The sequence below is a fragment of the Thamnophis sirtalis genome, unplaced genomic scaffold (genome assembly GCF_051295495.1).
Source record: "Thamnophis sirtalis isolate CommonGarterSnake01/CBP01778 unplaced genomic scaffold, rThaSir2_p1.2 scaffold_3, whole genome shotgun sequence".
NCBI lineage: Eukaryota > Metazoa > Chordata > Lepidosauria > Squamata > Natricidae > Thamnophis > Thamnophis sirtalis.
The window spans coordinates 94472437-94500119 of record NW_028261383.1 but is presented as its reverse complement, the minus strand read 5'-3'; the positions used below and the strand labels follow the sequence as shown (position 1 = coordinate 94500119).

At 35.9% G+C, this 27683-nt stretch overlaps 1 protein-coding gene across 6 annotated transcripts in view; it reads right to left on the bottom strand.

Annotated features, from left to right (window-relative positions):
• Positions 1-1001: 1001 nt before the first annotated feature.
• The window catches only part of CDKL3 (cyclin dependent kinase like 3), a 41416-nt gene continuing 14734 nt past the window's right edge, over positions 1002-27683 (bottom strand). For 2 of the 6 annotated variants that reach the window (XM_087709535.1, XM_087709534.1), the window contains exons 6-14: positions 24185-24324; positions 16591-16679; positions 14453-14606; positions 12534-12862; positions 11936-12029; positions 9255-9417; positions 6163-6260; positions 5128-5221; positions 1004-2170 (exon numbers count right to left, since the gene is read on the bottom strand). In XM_087709535.1, the coding sequence (XP_087565661.1) occupies positions 5186-5221; positions 6163-6260; positions 9255-9417; positions 11936-12029; positions 12534-12862; positions 14453-14606; positions 16591-16679; positions 24185-24324 (1103 nt within the window). In that variant the 3' untranslated portion in view covers positions 1004-2170; positions 5128-5185. Of the gene's footprint in view, positions 2171-5127; positions 5222-6162; positions 6261-9254; positions 9453-11935; positions 12030-12533; positions 12863-14452; positions 14607-16590; positions 16680-23804; positions 23861-24170; positions 24325-27683 lie in introns of those variants that run through there. The other 4 variants (XM_087709536.1, XM_087709538.1, XM_087709537.1 and 1 more) reach the window with 4 other exon arrangements.

Sequence of the window (27683 nt, the reverse complement as noted above, 5' to 3'; positions counted from 1 at the left end):
CAATGCCTTGATTCTTTTCTTTTTCAGTCATTCTGTTGTAAATTTGCTGATGTGCTTGGGATCATTGTCCTGTTACATGGCCCAGTATCAGTCAAGTTTTAGCTGTCGGATAAATGACCTCACATTTGACTTTAGAATATTTTGCAATACAAAATACTCAACTAATACTCAGTTTTCTGAGCATTACATGATCTGACCTTGGGGAAAATTTCTTGAGACGTCTACTCCTGAGAAGATTGGCAACTGCCTTGAATGTTTTCCACTTATGATGTTCCTCACTGTAGAATGATGGACTTTAAATTGTTTGGAAATGGCTTTATAACCCTTCCCAGATTGTTGGGCAGCAACAATTGCTTCTCTAAGATCATTGCTAATGTTTTTACTCTTTGGCATTGTGTTAACACACATACCTCAGTGCTGGAGACCAGCAAACTCCTAAAACTTTGGCTTTTATAGAGTTAGTCGTACTTACTGATCAATATTTTTTTTTTAGATTTTATTTAACATTTTTTTTTTTTTAGATTTTATTTAACATTTATAGGCCGCCCTTTTCCCTGAGGGGACTCAGGGCGGCTTACAATAATAAGGGAAGGGGAGTGAAAGACAAAATACAGGGGAAAAAAATGTGAGATAACAAAAAGTACTAAAACACAACATTCACTCAGCATTCGGGAGGGGCAAGAAAATTTATCCCCAGGCCTGACGGGCTAGCCAGATCTTGAGGGCTGTGCGGAAGGCCTGGACTGTGGTCAGGGTACGGATCTCCACGGGGAGATTGTTCCATAGCGTCGGAGCAGCAACTGAGAAGGCTCTCCTCCGGGTGGTCGCCAGTCGGCACTGACTGGCGGATGGAATACGGAGGAGGCCCGCTCTATGCGATCTGATGGGACGCAGGGAGGTTATTGGCAGGAGGCGGTCTCTCAGATAGTCAGATCCACTACCATGGAGCGCTTTATGGGTGGTAAGTAAGGGCTCTTGATCAGAAGACTTGGCTACTACCTAGCCTCTTCATACTTATGGAAGAAGTACCAATGTACTTAGTTTTCCACATGGCTTCTTCATTTTGGCTTCCTTTTTGTAAAATAAAATACATGGTGTCATGCATTGTTGTTCATCTGAGATTGAATACCTACTTATAAAAACTGCTAAGGACCAGATGATTTTTACTATGTCCTAATACATAAATCTGTAGAGATTCTCAGTCATCCAGGTCAGGCTTGTCCAAAAGGTGCTTTTTCAGGAGGCAACTGGATTCTCTTGTTTTTTTCTTTTGAAGACATTTTGCTTCTCACAGGACTATGTCGTATGGAATCTATTTCCTGACATCATCTACCCTGAAAGACTGACAATAACTGCTAATAGCCAAACCATCAATGACATGGAAAGGTGCAACTGCCTACATTTAGGCTTGTATCCCGTAATATTTTTATAGTTGAAAATGAGAAATAGCATTTGTAATTAATGTCAAAAAACTCAGTACTGTGAAAATTGTTACTATTTTATAGAATTTAACAGAATTTTGTAGAATTTAACAAAATCACAGAAAGCAACTAATGACATTGAATGTGTGACATTGAATTGCAATAGTAATTTTTCTATATTACTTGTAATCATTAAAACAGCAATAAGAATAGAAAATAAAATTCAGGCACATATTGCTGTGGTATTCTGATTAGCTGCTTTAGAAAATATGTGTTTCTGGGTGTGTATCTGAGAGTGTGTGTTTGTGTATTTGAGTGTGAGTGAGAGATTACCTTTGTGGAGGAAGGGAAAGAATTCTTTAGCAGCCAATACACTTACAGGTTTTCTTTTTGTTATATTTTATTTTTACAAGTGATAGCGTGTTTGTTTCTATAAAAATGATGCTTGATTCAGGTTGTAAATAAACCCTCTGCAAATAAACAACCACAGAAATTCAGCTTATTGTCAATGACATGTATAAGACACATTGAAATATTTTTAATTAGCTAAATGAGAATTACTGTATATATTTATTTTGGAAAAAAATCCTGCAGCATATATATTCACTGTATGAGAAAAAGTTATTTCCTGTTTATTTCCTTTATCAAGTACTTGGAGCTGAATGGTGAAAAACATAATCAATGGAAAATCATAAAGAAAAAACTGCATTCATTCAGTTTGTGTTGCATTTACAGTAAGTTTCTCTGACCTGAAAAATAAAATAAAAAACAGTTTAACAGAGCATTTAAAAATGTACCAACCAAATGAATAATAAAAAATACTATCAATTTGAAATAGAATGTGCTTTGTAATTTCTAATATATTGGCTGATTTTAATCAAAAGAGATTCTAGCTCATGCTGTTTTTCCCACTGCTTTGACACAATGGACTTCTCCACATAATAGTCATTAGAGCAATAACACTCCATTGAACAGATTGCACAATTCTGATTACTGTATTTTTCGGAGTATAAGATGCACCTTTTTCCCTCAAAAAAGAGGGTGAAAATCTGGGTGTGTCTTATTCACTGAATGCAACATTTTTGGCCTCCCGAAACCCTGCCCCCCTTTGGCATCCATAGCCTTTAGGAGGCTTATAGAGTGCTCCTGGGAGCTGGGGAGGGCAAAAATGAGCAAAAAAAATGGGCCTTTTATTGCTCGTTTTTGCCCCCCACCCCCGCCTCCAGGAGCACTCTATAAGCCTCCTAAAGGCTATGGATGCCACTTCTTTGACAAAATAACGGGGCTATTTTCATGAAAAATGGGCTGTTTTCAGGAGGTCTGCAGAGTGCAAAAACTTTTTTTTAATTTGCCTCTTCAAAATCTTGGTGCATCTTATACTCTGGTGTGTCTTATACTCCGAAAAATACGGTATGTCAAATTGAATGTTTGAATTTATGTCAAATTTTGCTTATGTCAAATTATGTACAGAACTGTGCAAATGTCTTAGGCTCTCTTTAGATTTGTTGTTGCAGCAATGGTATAATGACCATATATAATTATGTCCCTGTCTCCTTATTAGAATATAACCAGAAATTACAGGAATTTTGTGTGCAGAATCCAAAACAGGAAAAAGCAGAAAAAAGAGCTTCCATAGGCCAAAGTGACAAGTATATAGTGTGACCTTGGAATTGGAATTTGCTTTATTTGTATGCCGCCCTTTTCCCTGAGGGGACTCAGGGCGGCTCACAATTCAAGGGAGGGGGAAAAACAAACAAATTACAGAACAAAAAGACCATACACTACTAAAAACACAACAATCATACCATTCAGAGTGGGGCTGCAAGTCTTTAGCCCCAAGCCTGTCGGAACAGCCAGGTTTTAAGGGCTGTGCGGAAGGCCTGGAGGGTGGTGAGGGTACGAATCTCCATGGGGAGTTCGTTCCACAGGGTCAGAGCAGCCACAGAGAAGGCCCTCCTCCGGGTAGTCGCCAGTCGGCACTGGGCGGCTGATGGAATTCAGAGGAGGCCTAGTCTGTGGGATCTTATTGGTCTAGTGGAGGTAATTGGCAGCAGGCGGTCTCTCAAGTATCCAGATCCAATACCATGAAGGGCTTTGTAGGTGACAACTAGCACCTTGAAGCGAATCCGGAGATCAACAGGCAGCCAGTGCAGCTCGCGGAGGATAGGTGTTACGTGGGTGAAACGAGGTGCACCCACGATCGCTTGCGCGGCCGCATTCTGGACAAGCTGAAGTCGCCGAATACTCTTCAAGGGCAGCCCCATGTAGAGCACGTTGCAGTACTCCAGCCTAGAGGTCACAAGGGCACGAGTGACTGTTGTGAGAGCCTCCCGGTTCAGGTAGGGGCGAACCTGGGCAAATGCCCCCCTGGTCACAGCTGACATGTTCCTTTATAGCTGAGCAAAGCAGACACCTGGCCCCCATAAACCTAAATGGAATGGAATCCTAATTTGACAGAGATAAAATCATACTGTTGCATCAGCAAGGCTACTCTCAAGGGGAAAAAACAAACTGGATATTCAAGATGTGGTATTCAAGACCCAAAAAATAATTATGGTCATTAAAATCTTGCTAGAACAACAAAGCAGGTGGTGGCTAAGACTTTTGCACAGTACTATCTATAAAATGTATGTTACATGACTGTATAATATTTTGGCAGTGATGTCTATTTTTATCATTGGGCATATCATTTCACAATGAATTAGGTTCACTCACAAATTCACTACTTTTTGATCATAATAAGTAGCAGAAATTATATGTCCAGAAATACAGGAGCCAGGGATTCAGACATTAGTATTTCAAATACAAATTAAGTCACAAGATAAGCTGGAGGCATTTTATATTGGTAGCCAGTGAACAACCAAAGATGGGAAGGTGGCTAAAGGCGGGACCATTAGACGTTTTATGATAAGAGTTGCCCTGGGCTCCAAAGGTTTGTGTTTGTGGATGGTTTCTGTTAGTTTTCTCCTTGCCCAAAGTTATCTTTTGTGGTTGAGACAAGCTACAATTATTCCACAAGTTAGAATCTTCGCATATTATCTTATACAATTTTCTGATGTGCTTTGTTAGCAGTAGCCACATTTAGCAGTATCTTTTTTGGCATGGACCTGAGGAGTGAAAAGCTAAAAAGTATTAATCCCCTTTTGGGTTGTTAAAAATTTTGCATACATTTGCTATTAATTGCTATTAAATAATTATTTCTAAGAGAAAAAATAACATCAAAATTAAAAACATTTGTAGTAGACAACATTCCATAATGGTGTAGGGTTTCCTGCCTAAGCAGGGGGTTGGACTAGAAGACCTCTGAGATCCCTTCCAACTCAGTTATTCCATTATTGTGTTCTGTTCATTGGCAAAGATATGCAAACTTCATAAAAATCTAAAAATGGATGAATACTTTTTCATAGAACTGTACATTGCTAGCAATGTGAGTGAGGGCTGGTGGAGTAAAGGCACTTTGGTATAATTTTGATTATTCTATGTGTGCTTATGTGGAGCTGAATGCTAAGATGTTCCCCTAGTGTCTTAGTATGAGCACTGTGTATATATACTTAGTTTCTTTAAATATACTATATAATTCCATACAAAACGAATAGTTTGGTGACTATTGCATTTCAAAATACTTTATTAGAGGATCTACACATGTTCTGCAGAGTTATCCATGGCACTTTTTAATAAAAAGTTAATTGAAAAGCAAATGTCTTACGCCAACATTCTATATCTTCCCAAGATGCATGCTGTTACATGGTAAAACGTGGCTTTTTTCATTCATTTTGCATATTTCCAGAATTTCTCGTGCTCTAAATATTACATTGAAAAATAAAATTAGTTGACAGAAGAGTTTTATTAGAATTATCTTATTTCTTTATTAATCCAATTTTATAAAAGCAACTCTGAGCAGTGCACACCAATCTTCTTCTCAAACACCCCAATGTTTTACATTGCAATAACATTTCCAGAAGGCTTTTGCAGCAGTTTTTAACAAAAGAATGCAAATGTTACTCATAACCCCATTCAAACAATAACTCAGCAAAGGAGTTCAAAGTAGGTCTGGGAACATGGGAGTGAAAGAGCAAGATTTTCTGGAATTTCCAGGATTTTGCTACCTCAAAAGTAACTTGGGCAACAGTTTTGTTTTATTAAAATCCCAGAAAGGAATCAGGAGAATTTTCTTTTGTCAGCTTCAGGTATGCAACCAAGCAACCCAATGCCAGTCCCTTTCAAGGGAATGAAGGGCTTTGGCACCCACAGGATCATTCATATACCATTCCGACCAGAGGTAGTATTCAGCCAGTTCTCTCCAGTTTGGGCGAACCGATAGTGACAGCTGCAGGAGGCTCTGCTCACCCGCCCCGACGTAATGAGTGAGCACTGCACATGCATGTGCTCACATTTGCAAACCAGTAGGGAAGGTAAATTAATCCCACCTCTGATTCTGACCTATCATTATTGCAACCTGCCTAGCAGCCCACCATCAATGTAAATATCCCCAGCAGTAAATTTATGTCACAACATTTTAATCAAACATATCTGGGTCATTTGAAATGGGTATCACACACCTTCCCATTTTATCCTATCCTTCCATGGACAATCATCCAAAGGGATTGTGTTTATCCCTGGACTTTTTAATTTTTAGTTGAGTTATTATCATTATTGCTTATATAAAGGTCAAGAAAATTTAAATCAAGACTAACCACATTGTTATATGGCTAGAAAATCACAGCAGAGAAATTTAACTTACTTCTTGTTTTTCACGATTCTGATCCGAATTTTGTAAAGATGGTATTTTGGATATTTCAGGTTTCTTAGACTCCCTTTTCAGCACTCTTACCTGTTTAACTTTTACAAGAAAAAATAACTATTTCTAAAACTGCACATTTTCTTTTCTTTTTTTATCTTTCCTTTTTTTTAGAACTATGGGTTTAGATCCATTTGTTGTTTTAGAAATGGCTAGTACATACTATATAAAAGTAAAAAGTTGTAATAACATTATCTTATTCTATTGTGCTAAAAAGAGTCGGAAGCCAATGTTTTTTTTTTCTTTTTCCCTCTTAACACTACCCTTCTTCCCTCTTCCTTCCTCATTTTCCCAATATTTCACCTTTTTTTGTATATCTTCATAATATTATAATTGTCTGTCTGGTTTGGCTCTGTGACCAAACAAGACAGACAGAAACAGACTTCAATGGATAATTAGAACTGCAGAAAAAACAATTGCTACCAACCTGCCTTCCACTGAGGACCTGTATACAGCACGAGTCAAAAAGAGGGCTGTGAAAGTATCTACAGACCCCTCACATCCTGGACATAAATTGTTTCAACTTCTAGCCTCAAAATGATGCTATAGGGCACTGCATACCAGAACAACTAGACAGAAAAACAGTTTTTCCCCGAATGCCTTCACTCTGCTAAACAACTAATTCCCACAACACTGTCAAACTATTTATTAAGACTATATTACTATTTATTCTTCTCATCCTTCCTATTACCTATCTCCTCCCACTTATGACTATAACCTTGTTGCTTGTATCTTTACTATTTATATTGTTTTATTTGTTTCCTAGTATGATTTGATTGCTTATTTAGTAACCTATGACTATCACTAAGTGTTGTATCTTATGATTCTTGATGAATGTATTTTTTCGTTTTATGTACACTGAGAGTATATGTACCAAAGACAAATTCCTTGTGTGTCTAATCACACTTGGCCAATAAAGAATTCTATTCTATACCCATGGCACATTTTCTGTTTTGAAGAAATATTCCAAAACTACAACTCAATAGCTAACAAAACCATTGAAGATTGCAAAAGGAAACCACTGCAAAAGGAAAAAGTATTTGTTTATCAAAGCGTTCATATTTTAATTCAGCTTTCAATACATATATATCTGGGGACCTCAGCCTATATGATGAAAAATAAATGAAAGGACCCACTTGCAGGAGCATAATACCTGTCAGAAAAGCAACATTAATCACTGCCTCTGGTCCAAATTTGAAACTCTTAGCATTTAAAAAATATTTAGGCTGCTTAGCATTTAAAAAATGGCCCAAGGAAGTCTTTTAAAAAGCAACTGAAAACAGAAATCATAGATAATAAACCACTATTATAAACCACTATTAATAAACCAATATTTATTAGTGAAATGAACTCTGGGGAATGTCATTTGAGACTATGAATACATACTTTTTACTTTCATGCCACTAGTCTCTTCAGAATAGGTCTGAAGTTGAATGCAGCAACAGATATCATATCCTTATGTAATGACCATGTGTGACATTACATACTTATACACACACATAAATACTGTTTTCTATTTATTTGGGTGCTTGTTTGGTTATCTACTGCTTATAGACATATACTGCCTCAATGAACACAGAAGTATGATTTGACTTCTATTGCCAGATTCTGTTTCAAATATGCTCTAATGGGGCAGTGGCATGGCTAGCAAAATGTCAGTGTATATTTGCTATCTTGCATTGCATTATACAAAAGATAGTTCACCATTAAAAAAAGTAATACTTCTCTTCCCCTACCACATGTATTGCAAGCCTTTTTAGAAAATGAGGGGGTTCCAAAGCACTTTCTCAGTTGGTTATGGAATTTCTCCAGTTCAAAGAAAATAAACTAATACACATTCTTGGTCATCTTGTGGCCAAACTATTCAGGACTTTACCTTTTAGTATTTTATTTATATTTAAAATATTATAATGGAACTACATTTTTACTGGAGAAAGCAGCATAGGATAGAGGGGCTGTTTAATTTGATCTTTTAAAAAATCAAACAAAAATAAGTGCAAAGGTAGCATTTGCACAATACATGTAGTCCTGTATACAACCAAACCCAAAATTTCTATGGCTAAACAAGGCAATTGTTATGTTTTGCCCCATTTTACAACCTTTTTTGCAACAGTTGTTAAATGAATCACTGCAGTTATTACATTAATAACATGCTTGTTAATAGCAATAGCAATAGCAGTTAGACTTATATACCGCTTCATAGGGCTTTCAGCCCTCCCTAAGCGGTTTACAGAGTCAGCATATTGCCCCCAACAACAATCCAGGTCCTCATTTTACCCACCTCGGAAGGATGGAAGGCTGAGTCAACCCTGAGCTGGTGAGATCTGAACAGCTGAACTGCAGAACTGCAGTCAGCTGAAGTAGCCTGCAGTGCTGCATTTAACCACTGCGCCACCTCGGCTCTCTAAGTAAATCTGGCTTCCTCATTGACTGCTTGTCAGATCACAAAAGATGATCACATGACCTTGGGACACTGCAACCATCATAAATATGAGCCAGTTGCCAAACGTTTGAATTTTGATCACATGTCCAAGGGGATGCTGTAGTAGTCGTTAAGTGTGAAAAACAATCATAAGTTGCTTTTTCAAGTATTGTTGTAAATTCAAATGGTCACTAAACAAATGATTGTAAGTCGAGGACCACAAGTAATGTGTCTAATGGGGAAATATGAAGGCTAAATATAAACACTAAAGCTCCATTTGAATTGTGGGCAAATATGCTTGCTGGCTGTGACTTAAAGTCAGCCATACGTAACTGTACTCCAGTAATAGCTGGATTTTTTCCCATTTCCAATAATTTTTGGATTTAGTTTGTATTCAAGCATCCCTTTACAAAGAAAAGATGCTACTCCAGTTGTGTACTAAACAAAAAGACTGTTTACTGTCAATGAATTTTTGGGGAACTATTTCTTTAAATCTGATGTAATGCTACTTCATATTTAAAGTCCATAATTACAGATACACATTTCAGGTGTAAGGCCCATAATTATATACACAAAGATATTCACAAAGACCTGTAGAATATAACAAACATACTTTCCATTGCTTTCAATTCTTTCTGTTGCCCTGTTGTATTTAGTTCTGGCAAGTGAATTTCTCTTTTCTCACATCTTGAAATGTTGCGTTTCTTCCTGTTTATGTTCACCATTTGATCAATTTGAGCAGCTCTTTCATACAGGGATACTTTCTCCATTTGGTTCTAAACATGGAATAATTATGCATCCAAGGAAACATCTATACCATGATTATAATATAATTTATATCAAATCAGCAACACAACACTTCAGGGAACAATTGTACATACAACACCACCAGATGCCGCACACAAACCTCATTTTAAGAAAATAAAAAAGAATTTAAAAAAATTAACTCATCAGATATATAAGAAATTGACCCTAGTCATGCAAGATAACTATTCTTGGGAGACATCTTTGAGAATTCATTAAGATTTAATTTTTTTAATTATTTTTATTCATTTCTGCCTTTCCTGTAACATACTAAAAATCTTTCCTTTATTTAGAGAAAGCTTATATCAGTAGGAAGTAGAAGTTCTTTAAAAAATATTGGGCAAACTAAATCAATGTATTTGGTGCTTTAGTAACTGACAGCATTCAGCATTATGTCTCTGAAAAATCCAACAATACAGTACTTGCTTGGTTTACATTGTCTACTAAGATTTGTTTATTTTACCTGCTAAAAAATAAGAAGCAGCAACTTCCTTTGAAAAAAAATGGGAAAGCCAAGGTAATGTTTGAAATGTGTTTCCAAGCATATTTCTCTAAAATAATTATTTAACTGGCACACCAAAGGCTATGAATCAGAATTCAATAGTCAATCTTTAAATTTTTTGCTACTTTCAGCTATCACATTCAAATAGGCCTTTTCTGTAACCAAAACCACCAAAAAAAGCCAAAGAGATAGTCAGTGACAGTTATTTATTTTCCAATTCAGATCATAGGAACAAGCTATGGTCCAGAGGCCAGGAAAATGTAGACATCAACCTGTCCATTTAACATTAAGTTGTTTACTCATTTTTAGAAGCCTGAAAAAATGCAAACATTTTACAATGGAATATAATTGAATTGGAATAAACTCCAGGCTATACTAGAACAACAGAACCTATTGGATGTTTTAACACTGGGGATGAACCAGTGGTACTATTCAGTTGGTTCTATCAGGTTCAGGCAAACGGTAGCAGTGGCTGCGGGAGGCTCCGCCTACCCGCTCGGACATCATCATGTCTGGTTTTTGACACTCTGTGCATGCGCAGAAGGTACTGCACATGCAGAGGCGCACACACACATTTGCAAACCAGTAGCAAAAGTAAGTTGATTACATCCCTGGGATGAACACAGCTGGACTTCATTTAGCAACCTCAACTGAAACCAATAACTCAGATGTTAAGCAAAGCAGTCCCTAGGTGAAAAATCATGTGACCTCAACAGTGCTCATCATTTGATTTCAGCTTTCTTTTAGTGGCAGAAAGATATGACTCAAAACAGCTAAGTGAATCCAAACAATGAGGAAAATTTCCAGAATTCAATTTACAAGGAAGCTGGGTAAAAGGAAAAATCTTATGGCCCATTTTTCCTTCTTCCCTCCCCACACTTGGATAATTAGCAAGAAAAGAACTAAGAACTATTTGCATTAATTGGATAGGAAGGGATTACAAGAGAGTAGGTTAGCATACAATGGGGAATACACATCTAAAGGAAGGTCCTAGCACTTTTCCTATCAAGCTCATGGCTGCCAGCTTCCTAGAGGCAAAAGAATCTTCAATGTGAAATTAGTTAGGGTCTGGTTATTGTCCGGCAGCAGTGCAAGCCCATTGGACAGTTCCAATCAACTAATGAAAGTCACAGAGCTGAGTTTGTTAACTTGAGGTTAGCACCTTCTGGAGAGATACTGCATTGTGGAGAAAAGCATCTCAAGAAGAGATAGCTTGCTTAAATAATAATCTCTCCGCCCTGCTGGGGACAACAAAATAAAAACAAAAGAAACAAGTCAGGTGTAGACAATCCAATATTGTACTAGTTGACTATAATAGCAAATGTGACTGAGAAACAATGCGAAGGTCATATATGCAGACATTGGCTGCAAAGTTCCTTTTTTTTCACCATTGTAACTGCAAGTGGTCATAGTAAGAGGCAATTGCTAAATGTGATTACCTATACAGCAAATCAAAACACTACAAAAGTCAGCAAGTATAATATTGACAAATTTGCTTGAGTCTAGCTGAAATCAGAAGTGGCATTATTTCCTCACTGATTTAAAAGGTCATAGGAGGTGTTTTTTAATGTATTCAAATATGAGACCATCAAATAGGAATACTGATTTTAAGATACATAAGCCTCCAAATAGGACGTATCCTGATTTGTTTTTTTTTTAATCCCATCTTTATTACCTTATAAATCTCAAGGTAGTGAACATAACTAATACGCCTTCCTGCTCCTATTTTGCCCATGACAACAGCCCTGTGAGGTAAGTTCAATTAAGAGAGAGTGACTGGCCTAAAGTCACTCAGCTGGTTTTTCATACCTAAGGTGGATGAACCTCCTTCCTGCTTTACCTGTAGCTGGGCTATAAACCATGTTTAAACAAAAAAAAATAGTTTGTCAAATCTAGTATAGATTAAAATTAATTGGAAAATAATTTGATTTATAATTATTTTACTGCATGAACTATAGTATTTTACAAAATATTTTTTTTATCATTACTTGAGTCAGAACTCCATCTTCTTGACGACTGTTTGAACCTATTTGTCCTACTGATGGCCAAGGACTTCGCCGTTTCTTTGCTTTTTCTTGAAGTCTGATAAAGAAAGAATACATTTATTCTTGGACAATAATTGAGCACTTGAGAGTGTAATGTTTTCCTCCAAAATGAAATTAAAAAACATATTTCATATATCATTTTAAAACATTTATCCTGAAAAGATGATTTTTAAATAAGGAGTCAAAAACATATTTAAATCTATGAATTAAAAAAATCCTACTCTTTAAAGCTTTGAATGAGCCCTGAGGGTTGACTGAGATGTTTTCCTTCTATTAATAGAAATTGTTGGTTGGTGGGAATGGAAGTTACTCTTATTCCCAGGATCTAATTTTGTGATGTTTATGAATGCAATATTATAATTACATGTTGTATAGTATAGTATTAATCCAAGTTATGGAGAGGAAATAAAACATTGCTTCAGGTTGGTTGTGATTGAGGAAGCCTATAAACCCTATAAAATGAATAGAAATTAATTCCCTTTCCTATCCTCCATCCAACTCTCCCCTATATATGGCCAGCATTCAGTTTTCCAATCGATACCTTGAATTAGGACACAGGAAATGTGAACTGAAATTCGCAGTAAGATTTCCACAGTTTGGATGTATCCGTGGCATTGTTGTACAGGGTGTCTGTGGAGCTTCATCCTTCATCCCACCAGCATCAATGCCAACTGTTATCAAGCTGGTACCATCACCAATTGTGGGTTTGTTCTCATAAGGTAAGTTTAGAGCATTCTGAGACAAAGTCACCCACTGTGAAACAGCATCTTCTTGTTCATTTCTTTTAAGCTCTGAAATTTCAGATTTTCCCCCTTTCACTTTAATACCTTTGATCTTCATCTCCTTTGACTTTCTGTCTTTTTCCATTTCCTAAAACAAGTAATACATTCAAACTTTGTGCAAATACATCTACTCATACTATACAATGTGAAACATGTTTATGAAATTCATTGAAAAATGAAACTGTTCAAATCATTTCGGAACATGAATTTAAAAGTAGTTATTTTGGTAGATAACAACATAAGGAAGGCCCTGCTTTATTTACTCATAGTTTCAATAGATAAACCTGTGTAAATTTTACATAATCTTCTAATCCAGAATACTAACTCAACAACTATGGAACACTAACTTTGATAGATGAAATGTCATCTTGCCAGTAGAATCCATGAACCTGATTCTCTGGATAATATGCTGGGAGTATTAACTGTGGAATTCTCTTACTAAAATAATTGAGAATATTTTCTTTACAGGGATACTGCATTAAACAAGTCTTTTAACACTTTAAAGCTAATACATTTGTTACATCAAAATACTGTCGCACAAATCCATTTCATCAGGTGATTGTAACAAACTTATATGTTTTGGGGGGTTGCAAAACTCTTTGTTGGTTTTGCTGCAAAAAACATGCCAGCTATTCCTCTGGAGCTCGCTACACCGAAAACAATATTGGAAATATTTCTTCAGTTATAAAGACATTTTATTTTACAATTAATGTAATTGAAAAAAAAGCAGTTTAGAGCTCTCAGTTCAGTAATATTAGAAAAACCAGACCTGAGATTTTCTTATTAACGTTAAATTGTTTGCCTTACAGCCTAATTAAGCAGCCTATTATAAAACCAATTCTAGTGTAAATCAATTATCTAGAATGAACCTAATGCCAACAATTTGGTATCACATTCTATCACATTGTATTTTTGGGATATCTTATTATTACCAACATAGACTTCCAATTTTATGTCTCCCAATTTCTAGCCTGATGCCATAGCCACTACACCAAATGTTTATTATCTATTTTAATACATGTTTTAACAAATGGCTTTGATATTTTATTTGTACACTACTCAGAGTCCCTCTGTGTGGGAGTTGGATGGTTTCTTGAATAAACGAGGGTGAAGATTCGTTCTCCGAGCTTGTGGGTTGGTTTCCAAATATTTCATTACGAAGCTAGGTAACATCTTCAGCAGAGTTTAGGGAATGTCAGTGTTGATATTCTTCTGTTTATAAGGGCTTCGTATGGTCAATAAGTCTTGTGATGAGTAAGTTGTGGGTGTGTCAAATGAGGAATCTTGTAATGGCTATTGTGATAAGTCAGGTGTGAGTTATCAGTGAGTCTTGTGATGGGTCTTAAATTCACAATTCTTTAATCAAAATTCTTAATTAAGCCTTGTTTAACTTGATATTCATGAGCTTTTTTGAGCAAAAATTCCCACAATTTTGGGAGCTGTAATTGCCAATAGACCTGACTTGTTGAGATAAGACTAAATCACTGTATTAAGAGAAGAATAAATTAATTTGTATGGAGACTAATTTAATATAACTATAAAATATGATTAAATAAACCATACATAAAGCAATATAATGGTACAGTATATCTGTAGATATTTAACAGATAATTTGTATATGTTATATGTTGTGTCATAGATCAAACATTTTAAAAGAATAATCATAAATCATTCTTACCTTTACAGTTACAGGACCATTCTGAGACATGTTAATATGAACTATTCTCTTTTCATCTTTGATTTGTTCCATCTCTTTGTTATTGTCTCTGAATTTTGAAAGATAATTCAGCTTTGCTTCTTGTAGTAATTTGCTTTTCAATTCTGGTAGGAATCTGATATGAAAAATGACATTATTTAAATTACCCTGACAATTTCAAGTATAATCTTCTCCAGTTGCTTGATTCCCTACAACAATTTGGTTCTTCCTACTTTCCCAACCACCTACTTCTTTCTAGAGACGAAACTATTGTATATGCAATAAAGTAAGGATAATTCATAGAGAAATTAATGCAATAGACAGTTCACATAAATTTCAGTATCCAGCTTCAGTTACTGCCATATATCTACACTCTATACAAAGCAAATATACTGTACAAAGCATACAAATGACAACACATGTTCTCTATATCATAGATTTGATCTCTCTGGAAAAGACTTAAAGGATTTGCTGGTGTGCTCTCTGTTCCATGTTAAATATTTACTTCTCAGTACAAAATATATGTTCTCTTTCCAATTCTCTTTCAATCTTGACAAATTATGCACTGTTCTATGTGTTGTGTTTAAAAATCAGGATTCTTTCTTGTCCCTTTAGCAAAACTATTTTGAAGTTTGAAAAACAGAACAAGTTCCTAGACAGATTTGCAACAAATTCATTATTCATTCAGTTTTTTCATCTAATACCTAAGATTATTATGTCATCCATGGATACATTCCAAACTATAAGGGTCTGCAAAATAAAAAAAAAGATTTTCACACTGGCTTGTGATTCAAGCTTTCCTTCTATACATTCCATTCATTCAAGCTAATTACTAAAATTGTATCTGAAACCATCACAATATATGCTTTTTGGGGTGACAAGCTAGACAAGGCTAGTAAACTTTCTAATGTAGATACATAACCCATCTTTTGGACAAAGGCAGTAAAACCTTCTTCCATTGTTTATAGCCTTTCTATTGAAAAGATACTGCTTTTCTTTCATCCATATTGTGTTTATATGGTAAGCCATTTGTTGAAACTGAGAACATCTTATTCATTGATCCCTTTTTCTTCTCAGAAAATGAATCAAGCTTCTAACAATATACTTTCTTAGAAAAAAACCAACCACCTGTCTCGTGATGGGACATTCTCTTGTATAGATTATGTTTTCATCCTTCCAAGATGTCTGTAAGACTCAGAGAGGTTTTTTTCAGCACTTGTGTTCACTTTTTTTCATTCTTGAGCCCAATTTGTTCAATAGCAGATATGCAAAAACACAGCTCTCCAAAACCAGTAACCTGGGCCCTGAGATCTGGGTTCAAAAAGTAAGGTTTTTCTTCCTTTTTCATAGGACTAATTCCTCCAATGGGCATTAATATCTTCCTTTTCCTCGTATTAAATTCTAAGTGCAAACCACTCTCTGTAGAAAAGGTTTCCCTGTCTGAGGATATAATTTTCAGATTTGAGCTCTGAACCCTGTCAATTAAGTACATCCCGGAAGCAAGAACATGAGATAAAACAAGAACAATAAGATAACTTCTCTACCTCTTTTTCCCAGGCTAATTCCTAGAAACTTGGCTAATTAGGAAGTTTTGGGAGAAAAAAACTATTAAATTTCCTAAAGTAATACCCTCATGTTCACATTGTTCTGGAATTCCTCAGTTACCATCATTCACATTACTGCCTCTGGCCCACCTTTCAAATACCCTTTTGCCCCCCAGATTTCTTTCAGCTGAAAAAGCCAGAATACCCAGGCAAAGCCACACCAGATAGAAATTTTTAAAAGTAGTAAGCACCTAGAAATCTGGAGAGTACTAGTTAGGGAGGGATGTTCTGATCTACAGAGTACTGGGACATTGAATTACAGCAATCCCACAGTAATTGCATTTCAAATTGCTCTGTTTTGTATCTAGAACATGTGAAGAAAATAAGGTTTCCAAGAAAACAGATATTACGCATGAGAAAAATATAGCGTCTCAGCAACACAAGCAGTATTGTGGTGGAGATTTGACCCTCTCCAATCAATAAATTAACAGCAATTTTACATCTGTCATACAAAAAAGCCAACCATCTCAAAAAGCTCTTTGATTAAATGCTGAATGTTATATCCAAATAGCTTACTTTTCAACAAAACCATCTCTGGTGAAATATTCATGCTGTAGCAAATCAGCAGATGATATCCTGTCTGCAGGATCCATTTGTAAACAAGCCTAGTAAATAAAAATTATTATGTTAGAAATAATATACTACAGAAGAATGTTGTGTAATAAAGTTTGTATTATATTTTTTTCTATTGTTTAAAAATGTAAATGTAATTGTCTTTTAGTTTCAATAATGAGTATCTCTTTATTGCTAGAAAAATCTTGCTCAATTTTTCTCTACAAAAATTCATATATTAGTACACTGATATGAATAAGTCTCAATTCTTTTAAGACAAATTCTCTCTTGCTTGAAACAGAAAACAGCTATCCTTCTCGTGATCTTTGAAAGGATTTCTAAGAGCATTTTAGGAACACAGGCCTATTTTATAGCATAAAAAATGCAAATTGCTGATAATTTATTGTCTAGAATCCTGCCATCTTACCTAAAGGAAATAAACTTTTCATCTATGAAACAGTTCAGCATATTTTTTTAACAACTGAATTATTTTTAAAAAATCCTAAAATTACAAAAGTAAAGAAAGGACAGCAGATGTTAACAAGAATAGAACCTTCTCAGTACCTCACAAGGCCCCTAGAGCCCCAGACCTGATACCAGGTTTTAAGGACTTCCTGAAAATCAACAGGGATGGAATCAGCCTCACGTCAGAGTCCATAATGTAGGCGCCATGGCAGAGAAGGCTCACCACCTGAGACCTGTCAAGTATAGTTCCCTAACATACAAGACCTATACAGATAGTCTTCGACATACGACCACAATTGAACCCAAACTTCCTGTTGTTAAGTAAGACATTTGTTAGGTGGGTTTTGCCCCATTTTACCACCTTTCTTGCCTCTGTTGTTAAGTGAATCACTACAGTTAACAACCCAGTTGTTAAGTGAATCTGGCTTCCCCATTGACTTTGCTTGTCAGAAGGTCATAAAAGGGGATCACATGACCTTGGGGGACAGTAATCAACATAAATATGAACTAAGCATCCAAATTTTGCTCACATGATCATTGGGATGCTGCAAACATCCTAAGTGTGAACAATGGTCATAAGTAACTTTGAACGGTCACTAAATGAACTGCTGTAAGTAGAGGACCCCCTGTATAGCATGCCTCTCTTGGAGGATCTGATTGAATTATCAGATATAATTGAAGAGAGGCTGTCCCTCAAATAACCAGGCTGAAAGATTTTAAAAGTAGAAAACAGCACCTTGAATTGGATCCGGAAGCAGACTGGCAATCAATGCAGCTCAGGGAAATGATGTTCTAAAGGCACACATAACTACCCTGCTTCGCCATTTTGCACCAACTAAAGCTTTCAGATACTCTTCAAGGAGAACCCCGTATAGAATGCATTAGATAAGTCCAGTCAAGAGATGACCAAAGCATACGTGACAACAAGCAGAGCCCCTGATCTAGGAATAGGTGTAAAACAAAGATGTGCAATGGTCCTTCTAGCCATGACTTCCATCTATTCTTTGAGCAGGAATCATGAGTCCAGGAGGACCTCCAAGTTGTTCAGAAGTCTGTTTGGGGCAGTGCGTCAAAGATGGTATAGCTTTACAGCCAACAGGCCCCAAAACCCAGTCACTCAGTCTTGTAAAGATTCAGCTACTTTTGTTCCCCATCCAGATATTCACAGCCTCTAGATACCAAGATAAGATGTCTATGGTATTGCTTAATTCACCAGAGGCAAAGATATATCATCAGTGTATTGATGATACCCACCCAATGGCAATGAATGAGCTCTCCCAGCGGCTTCATGTAGATGTTGAATAGGAGAAGAGAGAGCACCAATCCCTGTGTCACCCCATATAGTAGCTTCCAAGGGCAAGATCCCCCTCCCCTCATCACCACTAACAGGAATTAATTCTGGAGAAAGGAGATGAACCAGTACAACACAGTGTCACCTGCCCTCAATCCTCTGAGCTGATCTATCAGGATACCATGGTATATCAAAGGGTTGAGTAGGGCAAGGATGGATGTTCTCATAAAAGCCTCAGCTAACATTCTTAATTTTCAAACAATTCTTAACTTTTTTCTGAGGAAATGCTGTTTTTCTCCTTCTTAGCGCATTAGCTGATTCAAAAAGTGAATCAAATTTTCTGATAGCGCCAGGGATAAATTCAAACATCAAAAAGAATGATAACCTCTCCTCTGGGCTATTGATGATAACTTAGCAATTCTGCCTTTCTCAGCTAGAGGCCTTAGATGTGGATGTCACCATCCATATCCAGGGTAACGCTATCCAAGGATTATGAGTGTAGTCCAAAACACCCAAAGAGTGCAATGCTGGGGGAAGCCTACCTAATTTTTATTCCAGAGCATTATTTATTGCAAACCTAGAAACAGTAAGAAATGTGCAAGGAGGAATCTAAAACAAAGGGGCAAACTGGATGTTATGCTGAATTTATAATTAGGAAACACATTTGCAATTTGTTTATACGCATAGCCAGTTTTAATTAGGAGGACTACAGCACTTGATCTTTCTTTTCCCAACTACATTCCCAATTATAATTGGCCATTTATGCCCTTAGTTGCTCTGAATGATTTCCACCACCACCACAAAATGGGGGGGCGCGTCTCCTATGTTAAGGCAGACTGTGAAAAAACTAGTCTCATTCTCATTCCTAATAGCACTTTTCCCCCACTCAAGGCACTAGTTCTGCCACTGTGAACCTGACATCACTGGATTTTCTAAAATGCTGAGACCAGCATGGTTCCCTTCATTCCCAGAAAAAGAAAATCTATTCATATTATCAGGTCCTGTCTTTGAATAGGCAGAACTAGCCAGTCAAGATGAAAATGAAGAAAATGCATAACTTCCACAACCTGCGGCTCATTCAATATCTTGAATTGAACTCCTATAATCCCCAGTTAGCAAAGAAAGCTCTTCTGCCCTTTTAAAAATAAATAAGGGTATTATTCCTGAAGAGTACAGCCCTTGTTTGCCAGGAGTGTTAAAGCTTATATTCTATTAGATGTCACATAATCCTCTGGTTACAAAGTTGCTGATCTTAATAAATTAATGTAAACATATTTAAATTTAACAGCAGTGAACATTTGCAAGAGCTGCCTCACAATCATTTTTCCAAAAGCTGTTTGCAAACAGAATTGATCCTCAATAAGAGCTAATAGCTAGTTGTCTCCCACCCCCCTCTGAGTGTGTGTGTAATAATTCACTAGGAAAAAAATGAACTTAAGAACTTTAGTAAATCTGGGGAAGGAAAAGTTCTTTAGTTTTGAATTTGGCCAAGACAAAGATGTTGCAGGAAAGTCTTCTGCAACCTAGACAGGCTAATTGTATTCCAGCATATTGGAAGGGTGTCAGGTTGGGGATACTGGCTGAAAACTAGAAACTGTTGGATTGGAAGCAGCCCAAGAGCCTTCAGATGTATGCAGAATTGCTTTGCTGTGTTTATATGGTCCTATTGGTGCAAAGGGGCTTTGCTGGAGGTGGGGTGAGGGTGGCTTTTCGCCATCAAAAAGGTCAGGCATTTCATAAAGTGAGCAATAGGAAAATACTTAATTTGCCCTCTTGCTCTAGCTATATAATTTAAAAGAAAAACAGAGTTGATTGTAAGCTTCATACTCCCCCATCCAAAGTAAGTTAAGAACTGTAATATTATTCCTAGAATTTTTCTCTGCCAGAATCGTAGGGAGAATGTAAAAACATTTCTCAGAAGCAGTGTTATCAATCCAGAAATTGCTTTCTACCGGTCAAGGAGCAAGCATTGTTTGAGATGACTAAATTGTTCAGAGTCCCTTAGAACTCTGTGGGTAGCTGACATGATGATACTATGGAATATGAAAGTTAACATAGAGACATCCCAGAATTACAATCTAGCACTTTCTGTATTATCGGTGAAATTTCATATGTACCAGCATTGCATAAAGTAGAAACTGAAGCAAATTTCCATGTTTGGCTAACACATTTTAAATTTGTCAATACCATCATTCTGCTGCTTGCAGCTTTGGTGACCTTTCACTGAATGAATGAATGATAAGCCTTCATTTCACTGAAATGAAGAAGTCTATCAGTGCTAAAGGAGTTATTGGCCTCATTACTTTATGCTGAATCAAATACTTCAGACTTTTGTTCAACAATAAATGATAGCTGTACAGTATTATTACAAATGTGCCTGCCACTGCTATTGCCATCAATGATGTAACTGACTCTTTGTTACTATGTGTACAATTCTTTAGATTTAAGATCTGATAAGCAGCCACTGTCTTAAACAATATTTGTAAAATGTAGATTTCAGAAATATAACAGAAAATTTTGAGAAAATCTATATTATGGATGAAAAATTATAAAGAGGCCATCAATCAGCCTTCAGGAAATATGTCATTATGTAATAGATTAAATCAGGTTTCCTCATTTCAATAGGGCCTTTCACAAAGAGTTCAGGCAGTTAAACCATAGCAACTCCCAATCTTATTTGGAATGAGGATACAACAGAATTAGTGACAAGACAACAAAAGCCAATACTATTACGTCTGTGATCTGAGTAATGGTTACCAAAACAGAGAGGAGACATGGGAAAGAAAGCTGATGTAACTTGTCAGATTAGTCACAGCTGCATTGTTACATTGCATAACCACTTAATATACCTGCCTGGGACTTGCATGGCCCAAACATAATAGCAGGTCTTTCCTCTTATTTTAAGCATAACCAATATACAGTCAAAGAATCACTAAGTTGTAATATGGTTAAGACAAAAAACAAACTATGATAAGCAGAATTGACACAAATTTATTTATTTCTGTATTTCAAGATCAAGAGGATCTACCATATCTCCCTTTTTTCCCTAGGGAGTGAAATGAAGGAAGCTTAGTGGTTTGGGGAAAAAAGGCAAATTTTAGGCCAGCACAATTTGCTGATAAGAGTAAATGGGTTCCACTTCAAACAATTTATTCAGGAAAGATATAGAAATAATATGCATACTGAAATTTTCTATAAGCACAAAGAAAATCAGCTAATAATATTTCAGGGAAACCTTTTAGCTAAAATTTTGATTAAACAGAATTAAGATGTTACCCTTAAATTTTCAAATGACTGAAAATAGATTTGCAGATAGCCTCTACTTCTTTAACAAAGGTTTCTTTCCTCATATAAGCAAACGAGATGTGAGTTCAATTATCGGAAGTATCAGAAGCATGCAAAAGCACCATTCACTGCTAAACTAATTACAAGACACAAAATAACCCCTCTATTCACTAAATACATCAGGATTCATCCACAACAAATGATCATCCATCATGAAATAGCTATTACTACAATGTATGTACAAACCTTCTCACATCACAAATAAATAAATAGATAAAAGGCTAACAATAATCCTCCAGAATCCTAAATTCCTGCCAAACTATCATGGATTTTTTAAAAAAAACAATACTTTAGCTGTCTTAAAAATGTTAGACGTTGTTGTATAATTTCAAACTCCCTTTCCTCAGTGAAAAATAAAATTATTTATTTATCTCACAACAGTGACTCTAGGCAGTGTGGAAAGTTTAAAACCAATAATTATTTACAAATTTATTCTGTAATGTTAACTACAAATTTTAGTAAGAAATAACTAATGATTCAAAGCTAGAAGTGTACAATTTCCAAAATGTTTGTATAAGTGGCCAAAAGGGTTAGTAGAGCATGACAGTTTTACAAAGAGAAAACTAATTAACAAGTTGATTTGGATCCTATTAAAAACTGCAATAAAACCCAAGCTACAAAACAAAAAAGCTATGAAATGGATAGAAAATTGTACAAGTGTCTTTTAATTATTAATATAGATTTGTTAGGAAACATTTTTAAGTTAATTATCTTCCTTGAAAAACAATTGTTTGAATTTTTATGTATTTTAATCACATTATACTTTTAAAGATGCTGAAACTGTGATCACCAATTCATGCCATAATGAAAAAGAATTAATACTACTGAAGGGTATACGTGTAATTAGTAATAGCATTTTTTAAAGAAAAAGTATGTCTAATTTTGAAGCAGTAGCTTCCAAAATTGTATCTATTGGTTAATAAAAGTTAACAATATTTGAGACTTAGAAAAATAGTTTTCTGTTTTTGGTAAGATCTTTAAAACCCAAGAAGAAATAGGTAAGCAGGGGGAAAGGTTTTGAACATTAAGTATTTTTTAGTATTATAAGTGGCCAGATCATATTGAGCTGCCAATGAAGATACTTTGAAGATAAGTTTAATTTTTTCTTTTAATTTTGTTTATTATTATTTTTAACTTGAGAGAAGATGATGGAGAGACTATGTTTCCACTTAGTAAATTCATTTTGATTAATTAGTATCTTCTTATTTTCAATATTCCTCCTTACTAAAAACATCTCCTATGTTAACATATGCATTACTAGATGTGTATGTTTTCTAAGTAAAGATGAAAATGATCAAAGGATACTTTTATCTTCTGTTAGTACAATATCTTGTTTGAACCAAAGTAATGCCAGTTGTGTGCTCTTCATCTTAATATTTAATAATGGTTACTGGTTTCCATAATATTGTGCCAACTTATAATCCACTCATAAGATTTAATAAATGGCTAATAGTTTCCATAATATTATGCCTTAAACAGTAGAACTATGTAGCATGTTCAATTCCATTCCAATGTATACTTTGGAGTATGAAGGAACATAAATATAGCATCTGTCTGCCACTCCTTAAGGTAGTCGTGGTTTTCCCCAGGATCATAGATTTGGAATCAGATTCAAAGCACTACACTACCCAAATAAACTTACAATAAACTCGCCATCTTTTCCCCAAATGCTCTACCCTATGCTATGCAACTAAGAAAGCAACAATGACGCTCTACTTACACATAAAATCTGAATCTGCTTACTGCAAACACAGACAATCTTCACCCTCAACTACAGAAGTAAGCATTTATTTAAAAAGTCTATTTAATATTTATTAGGATGTGTGACAAATATATCTAAAATATATTTACTCCTGCATATTAAATTGTCAAGTCAATAGGAATTTCATCCAAAAATATTTGATTCTTCCAAGGCTCATATGAATGTGTCCATGTAGTTATTAGGAGTCGAGACTGATCTGAAGGTACTTTTTTAAAAGTGGTACTTGCTGTAGTAAAATCACATCTGTTTATTTAAAAGCATATATTTTTCTCTCTCATCCATACATATAGATGCATAGGCATGCACATAGAGTACCTCTCTCTGCCTTTCAGTACATTTGAAGACATACTCAAGAGCTTTTCTACAACAATCTGTTGGATAAAAATGGAAAATAGCATCTTAGACTGAAAAATTAAAACTTCACGGACTTACTTGCAAAAATATCTGAAATATGCAAATACCTCTCTTTATTGACCTGAACTGAAATTTCAAATATCAATAAAACCTCTACTGAATATGAAAAGGGCAGTGACAAACAAATCAACAACAAAGAAGTTTTTATATCATGCAGCAAGTCTCTTTCCCATTTTTAAATACAACTGATAATTCAAGATGTATAAATTATACATAAAATAATGTTAGGCTACAATTAATAATCATCAGTAAGCTTGATACTCAGACCTCTTCTGACATACATGAACCATATCTGCAAGTAGTGCACTGAGTTTGGGATATTTTTTTCTTGCACTTTTAGGATGCTGAACTTCAGGAAGAACCATCCCTGAGAAAACTGGGCTCCTTATAAAAATACTCTGAAAGTGAGGTGTCAAGTTTCCTGAAAGACAGCAAACATTATTTATTTACAAATAAATAATTCAACTTACTCCCACATATTACTCTAGCAGTGTTGATATTTTGTAATAAATTAGTTAACATTGATTTTACATCTATAATTTAAGATTCAACTCAGATTAAGGGAATTCTATTCATATTACGAGATAGATCAATTTAAAGTCAGTTTCATTACTGACTTTTTAAGAAATACCAAATAATTGTTTAGTGAATTATGGTTTCCAAATAGTTAAATCATTTTAAAGAAATATTGTTATAGTGAAGGAATATTAATAAAATCTTAATGCTGCTATGGTAAGACCAGTTTAACAAAGTAATATTATTACTAACTTTATTAGTAACTTTATTGTTTTAATGTCATAACATGCCTTAAAAAGGTAAAGGCGCACACTGTACAGGCTACAAACTATCATTTTCTCTAATTTTAAAGCAAGTCTACTGATTGATGTATATCTGTAAGATTATGTTCAATGTTTCCTTTATGTTTAATTTCTATGAAAAAGTAGCATTCACACAGGCAGACAAACAGAGAAACAGACACACACACACAAAAGAACTTATTAGCTATTGTGTTCTACTTGTTCATATTTCTAAGAATTGGGATCTCTGGTTTTCATGCTACATATTAAGCATTCATGTAATATGCAATGTTTATAATGCAACATAGGATTTTGTCCCAGCCTTGCTTTATACATTCTTATTGATCAGGACATACTCCCAACTTGTCTCTACCTAGAACTCTATTCTAAAGCTCTAGATACAGGTATCCCAACATCAAATTTCACTCTAAAAATTGAGAATACCACAATATTGCTCACATTATTTTTATTTTACATACATTTTTTAAAAGCACAGCAAGGTCATAGTTTCCCCTTTCCCAGTGATATTCTAAATTCTTGTGTCCTTTTTGAGACTCTAATAAATCACTGGAGAACACTTTGAACAACTACTGATCCGTTTCATGTCTTGAATCATAAACAAGTAATTTGATGTCTACTGATCATCGATTATGCTGGTAAGGTCTGATGGAAGCCAAGTCCAAATCATATAAGGGGTATTAAATGTCTTTCCCCATCCTGGATCCTTGGCAATTCAGCTAATGTGATTATTTTACTGGGTGGAATTGAAACCCATGCATAAGGTGAGTTCTAGGTCTTTTTTACAAGGAACTTGGCCTAGAACCAGTGTGGATTATGTATTGTCTGTCTTCTCTTTCTTCCTTTTTTGTGTGTGCTATTACCATAAAAGTAGTGCCTCTAGTGAGCAGAGGGAAGATAGAGCCCAAGCCTAGGAAGAGGATGATGGTGGTTAACAGAACTGCTAGTTGTGGTATAGGAATTAATGAAATAGGGACACCAAGATGTGATTTTTCTGGGTTAGAGATATGATGATAATGATGTGTATTTGCAGCGGTTTGTTGTTAATTCTTGAATGTTTCACTTACAATTTTGTTTCCCCCTCCCCTTATTCAGGATTGAAGAGAAGAGAGTATAATGGAGAACGTCCCAGACAGCTATCCACATTCTTCTGTATTGTTTCATTTGTATTTATTTGTGTTTAACCATATTTATGTTTAACCTTCTCATCAGAATATAATACTATTAGCATGTGAGATTAGACAGACTAATAACAAGTATAGTAGCATCACATGCATGATGGAAGGGAGAAACGTGAGAATTAGAACTGTTCTCTGTGCTTTAGAGAAACAGCATAAAAACATTGAATGGTGTGGTTGCAGCCATGCAGAAACGCCACCCACCCCACTTCCTGAAGCTAAGTTAAGCTCACCCCTTCCACAAAGGGACACAGGTTTACAGTCTTGAAAATATGAGTGCTCAATTCCCTCCCTCCCCCCCCACCCCGGCCAGCTGAGAGAGATGGACTGAGAACATCCATCCATAGACATCCACACCTATATCTCTGCTGGTCATTTGGGCACACCCAGCGCTATTTGACTGGTATAACAACATCCAATTTGGATAGCTGAGCCACCCCCTAGGCTTTTCCAGGAATATACCAATATCCATGAACAGCAACCGTATCCCATTCATGCCCTTAGGCTAAAAAAAAGGAAAGCCAACACGGAATGTGCATCTGTATGTGTGAGTGGGAGAAGAATACACAAAGAATGGGCATCTAGAAGATGAGGAAGTACAAAGTGACATCCAGGCACATATAACAACTACAGGCAAGTAAGATGGCTAACAGTCAACTGTCAAGACAAAATGCAGGGTAAGTGGCCCATCTGTGCTTGATCCCTGCCTGGAATTCAGCTTGGATACTCAATACCAACATTGCTTAAGAGCAGAGCTTGCCCTGGACCTTGGCAACAATTATAAAAGGAACAGCCACGCTAAGGAAGCATGTAAACCCCAATGAATGCAAAAACCATTGGAAAGAGACAAGGCCTGGATGCCACTTTACAAACTTTTAGCTGTTGTAAGGACTGAGACCCACATCTTTACATGCTAAACCAACTTGTCAGGGTAAGAGGGCGGAGTTAGGGTAACAGCCAGGGTAACAGCGTGTTGCTGAATAAAGTATTTAGTACAATAAAGATTATGTAACGTTTTTATTCTAAGCTGTGGTGTGGCGGCATCATCAGAAAGAATTCCTCATGAGAGATCACAATATCATGCTCCAAGCATGCAGACGATACTTTAGACATTCAAATAAGTGCATGAAGAAGGAGGTGAAGCAATGAGACCAGTACTTGATACATAATTCCTAGTACCCTGGGATCACAAGCATGCCCTCAAACTCAGGGATGCATCAAGGGGGCAGCAGATACAGCAAAAAAAAAAGGATAAGGGGAAAAGGGAGAGATGGTTACTGAGGAATACACAGATACAGATCCAACAGTGGAAGCATACAAAGCAGAGAGTTAAAGCAAATCCAGCCCAGCAGAGTCATGAACCAGTAGTATGAAGGAGACACTGCACCAACAGCAAACAGACCCATCTCTTAAGGGGAAAAAAGGAAATTACATGATGCGAGGTTGAATGTAGGGATTGCCTAGAAAAAGAAAGGGGGAAGAAAGAAAAGCTCAAAGGAAGGAGCATAGTGTTTCTTCCCTCCTCAGGAAAACAGAAGTCACTGTAGGAGAAGCTCCACCACTGGGAAGCTCTACCCTTAGTAGGGTATGTTAGGTATATAAAAATCTATCCATCCTTAAGTGTGTGATGAAGACACAGAGGCATTATTAATGATGTCTGAATGTGCAATAATGTCATGTAAATGGGAGGGGAAGACTCGGTGGCAGGAGGTGGTGGATTACAATAAAGTAAAAGAGGTGATCCTCTACTATTATGAAGTCACAAAATATGCAAAGATTCCGTGAAT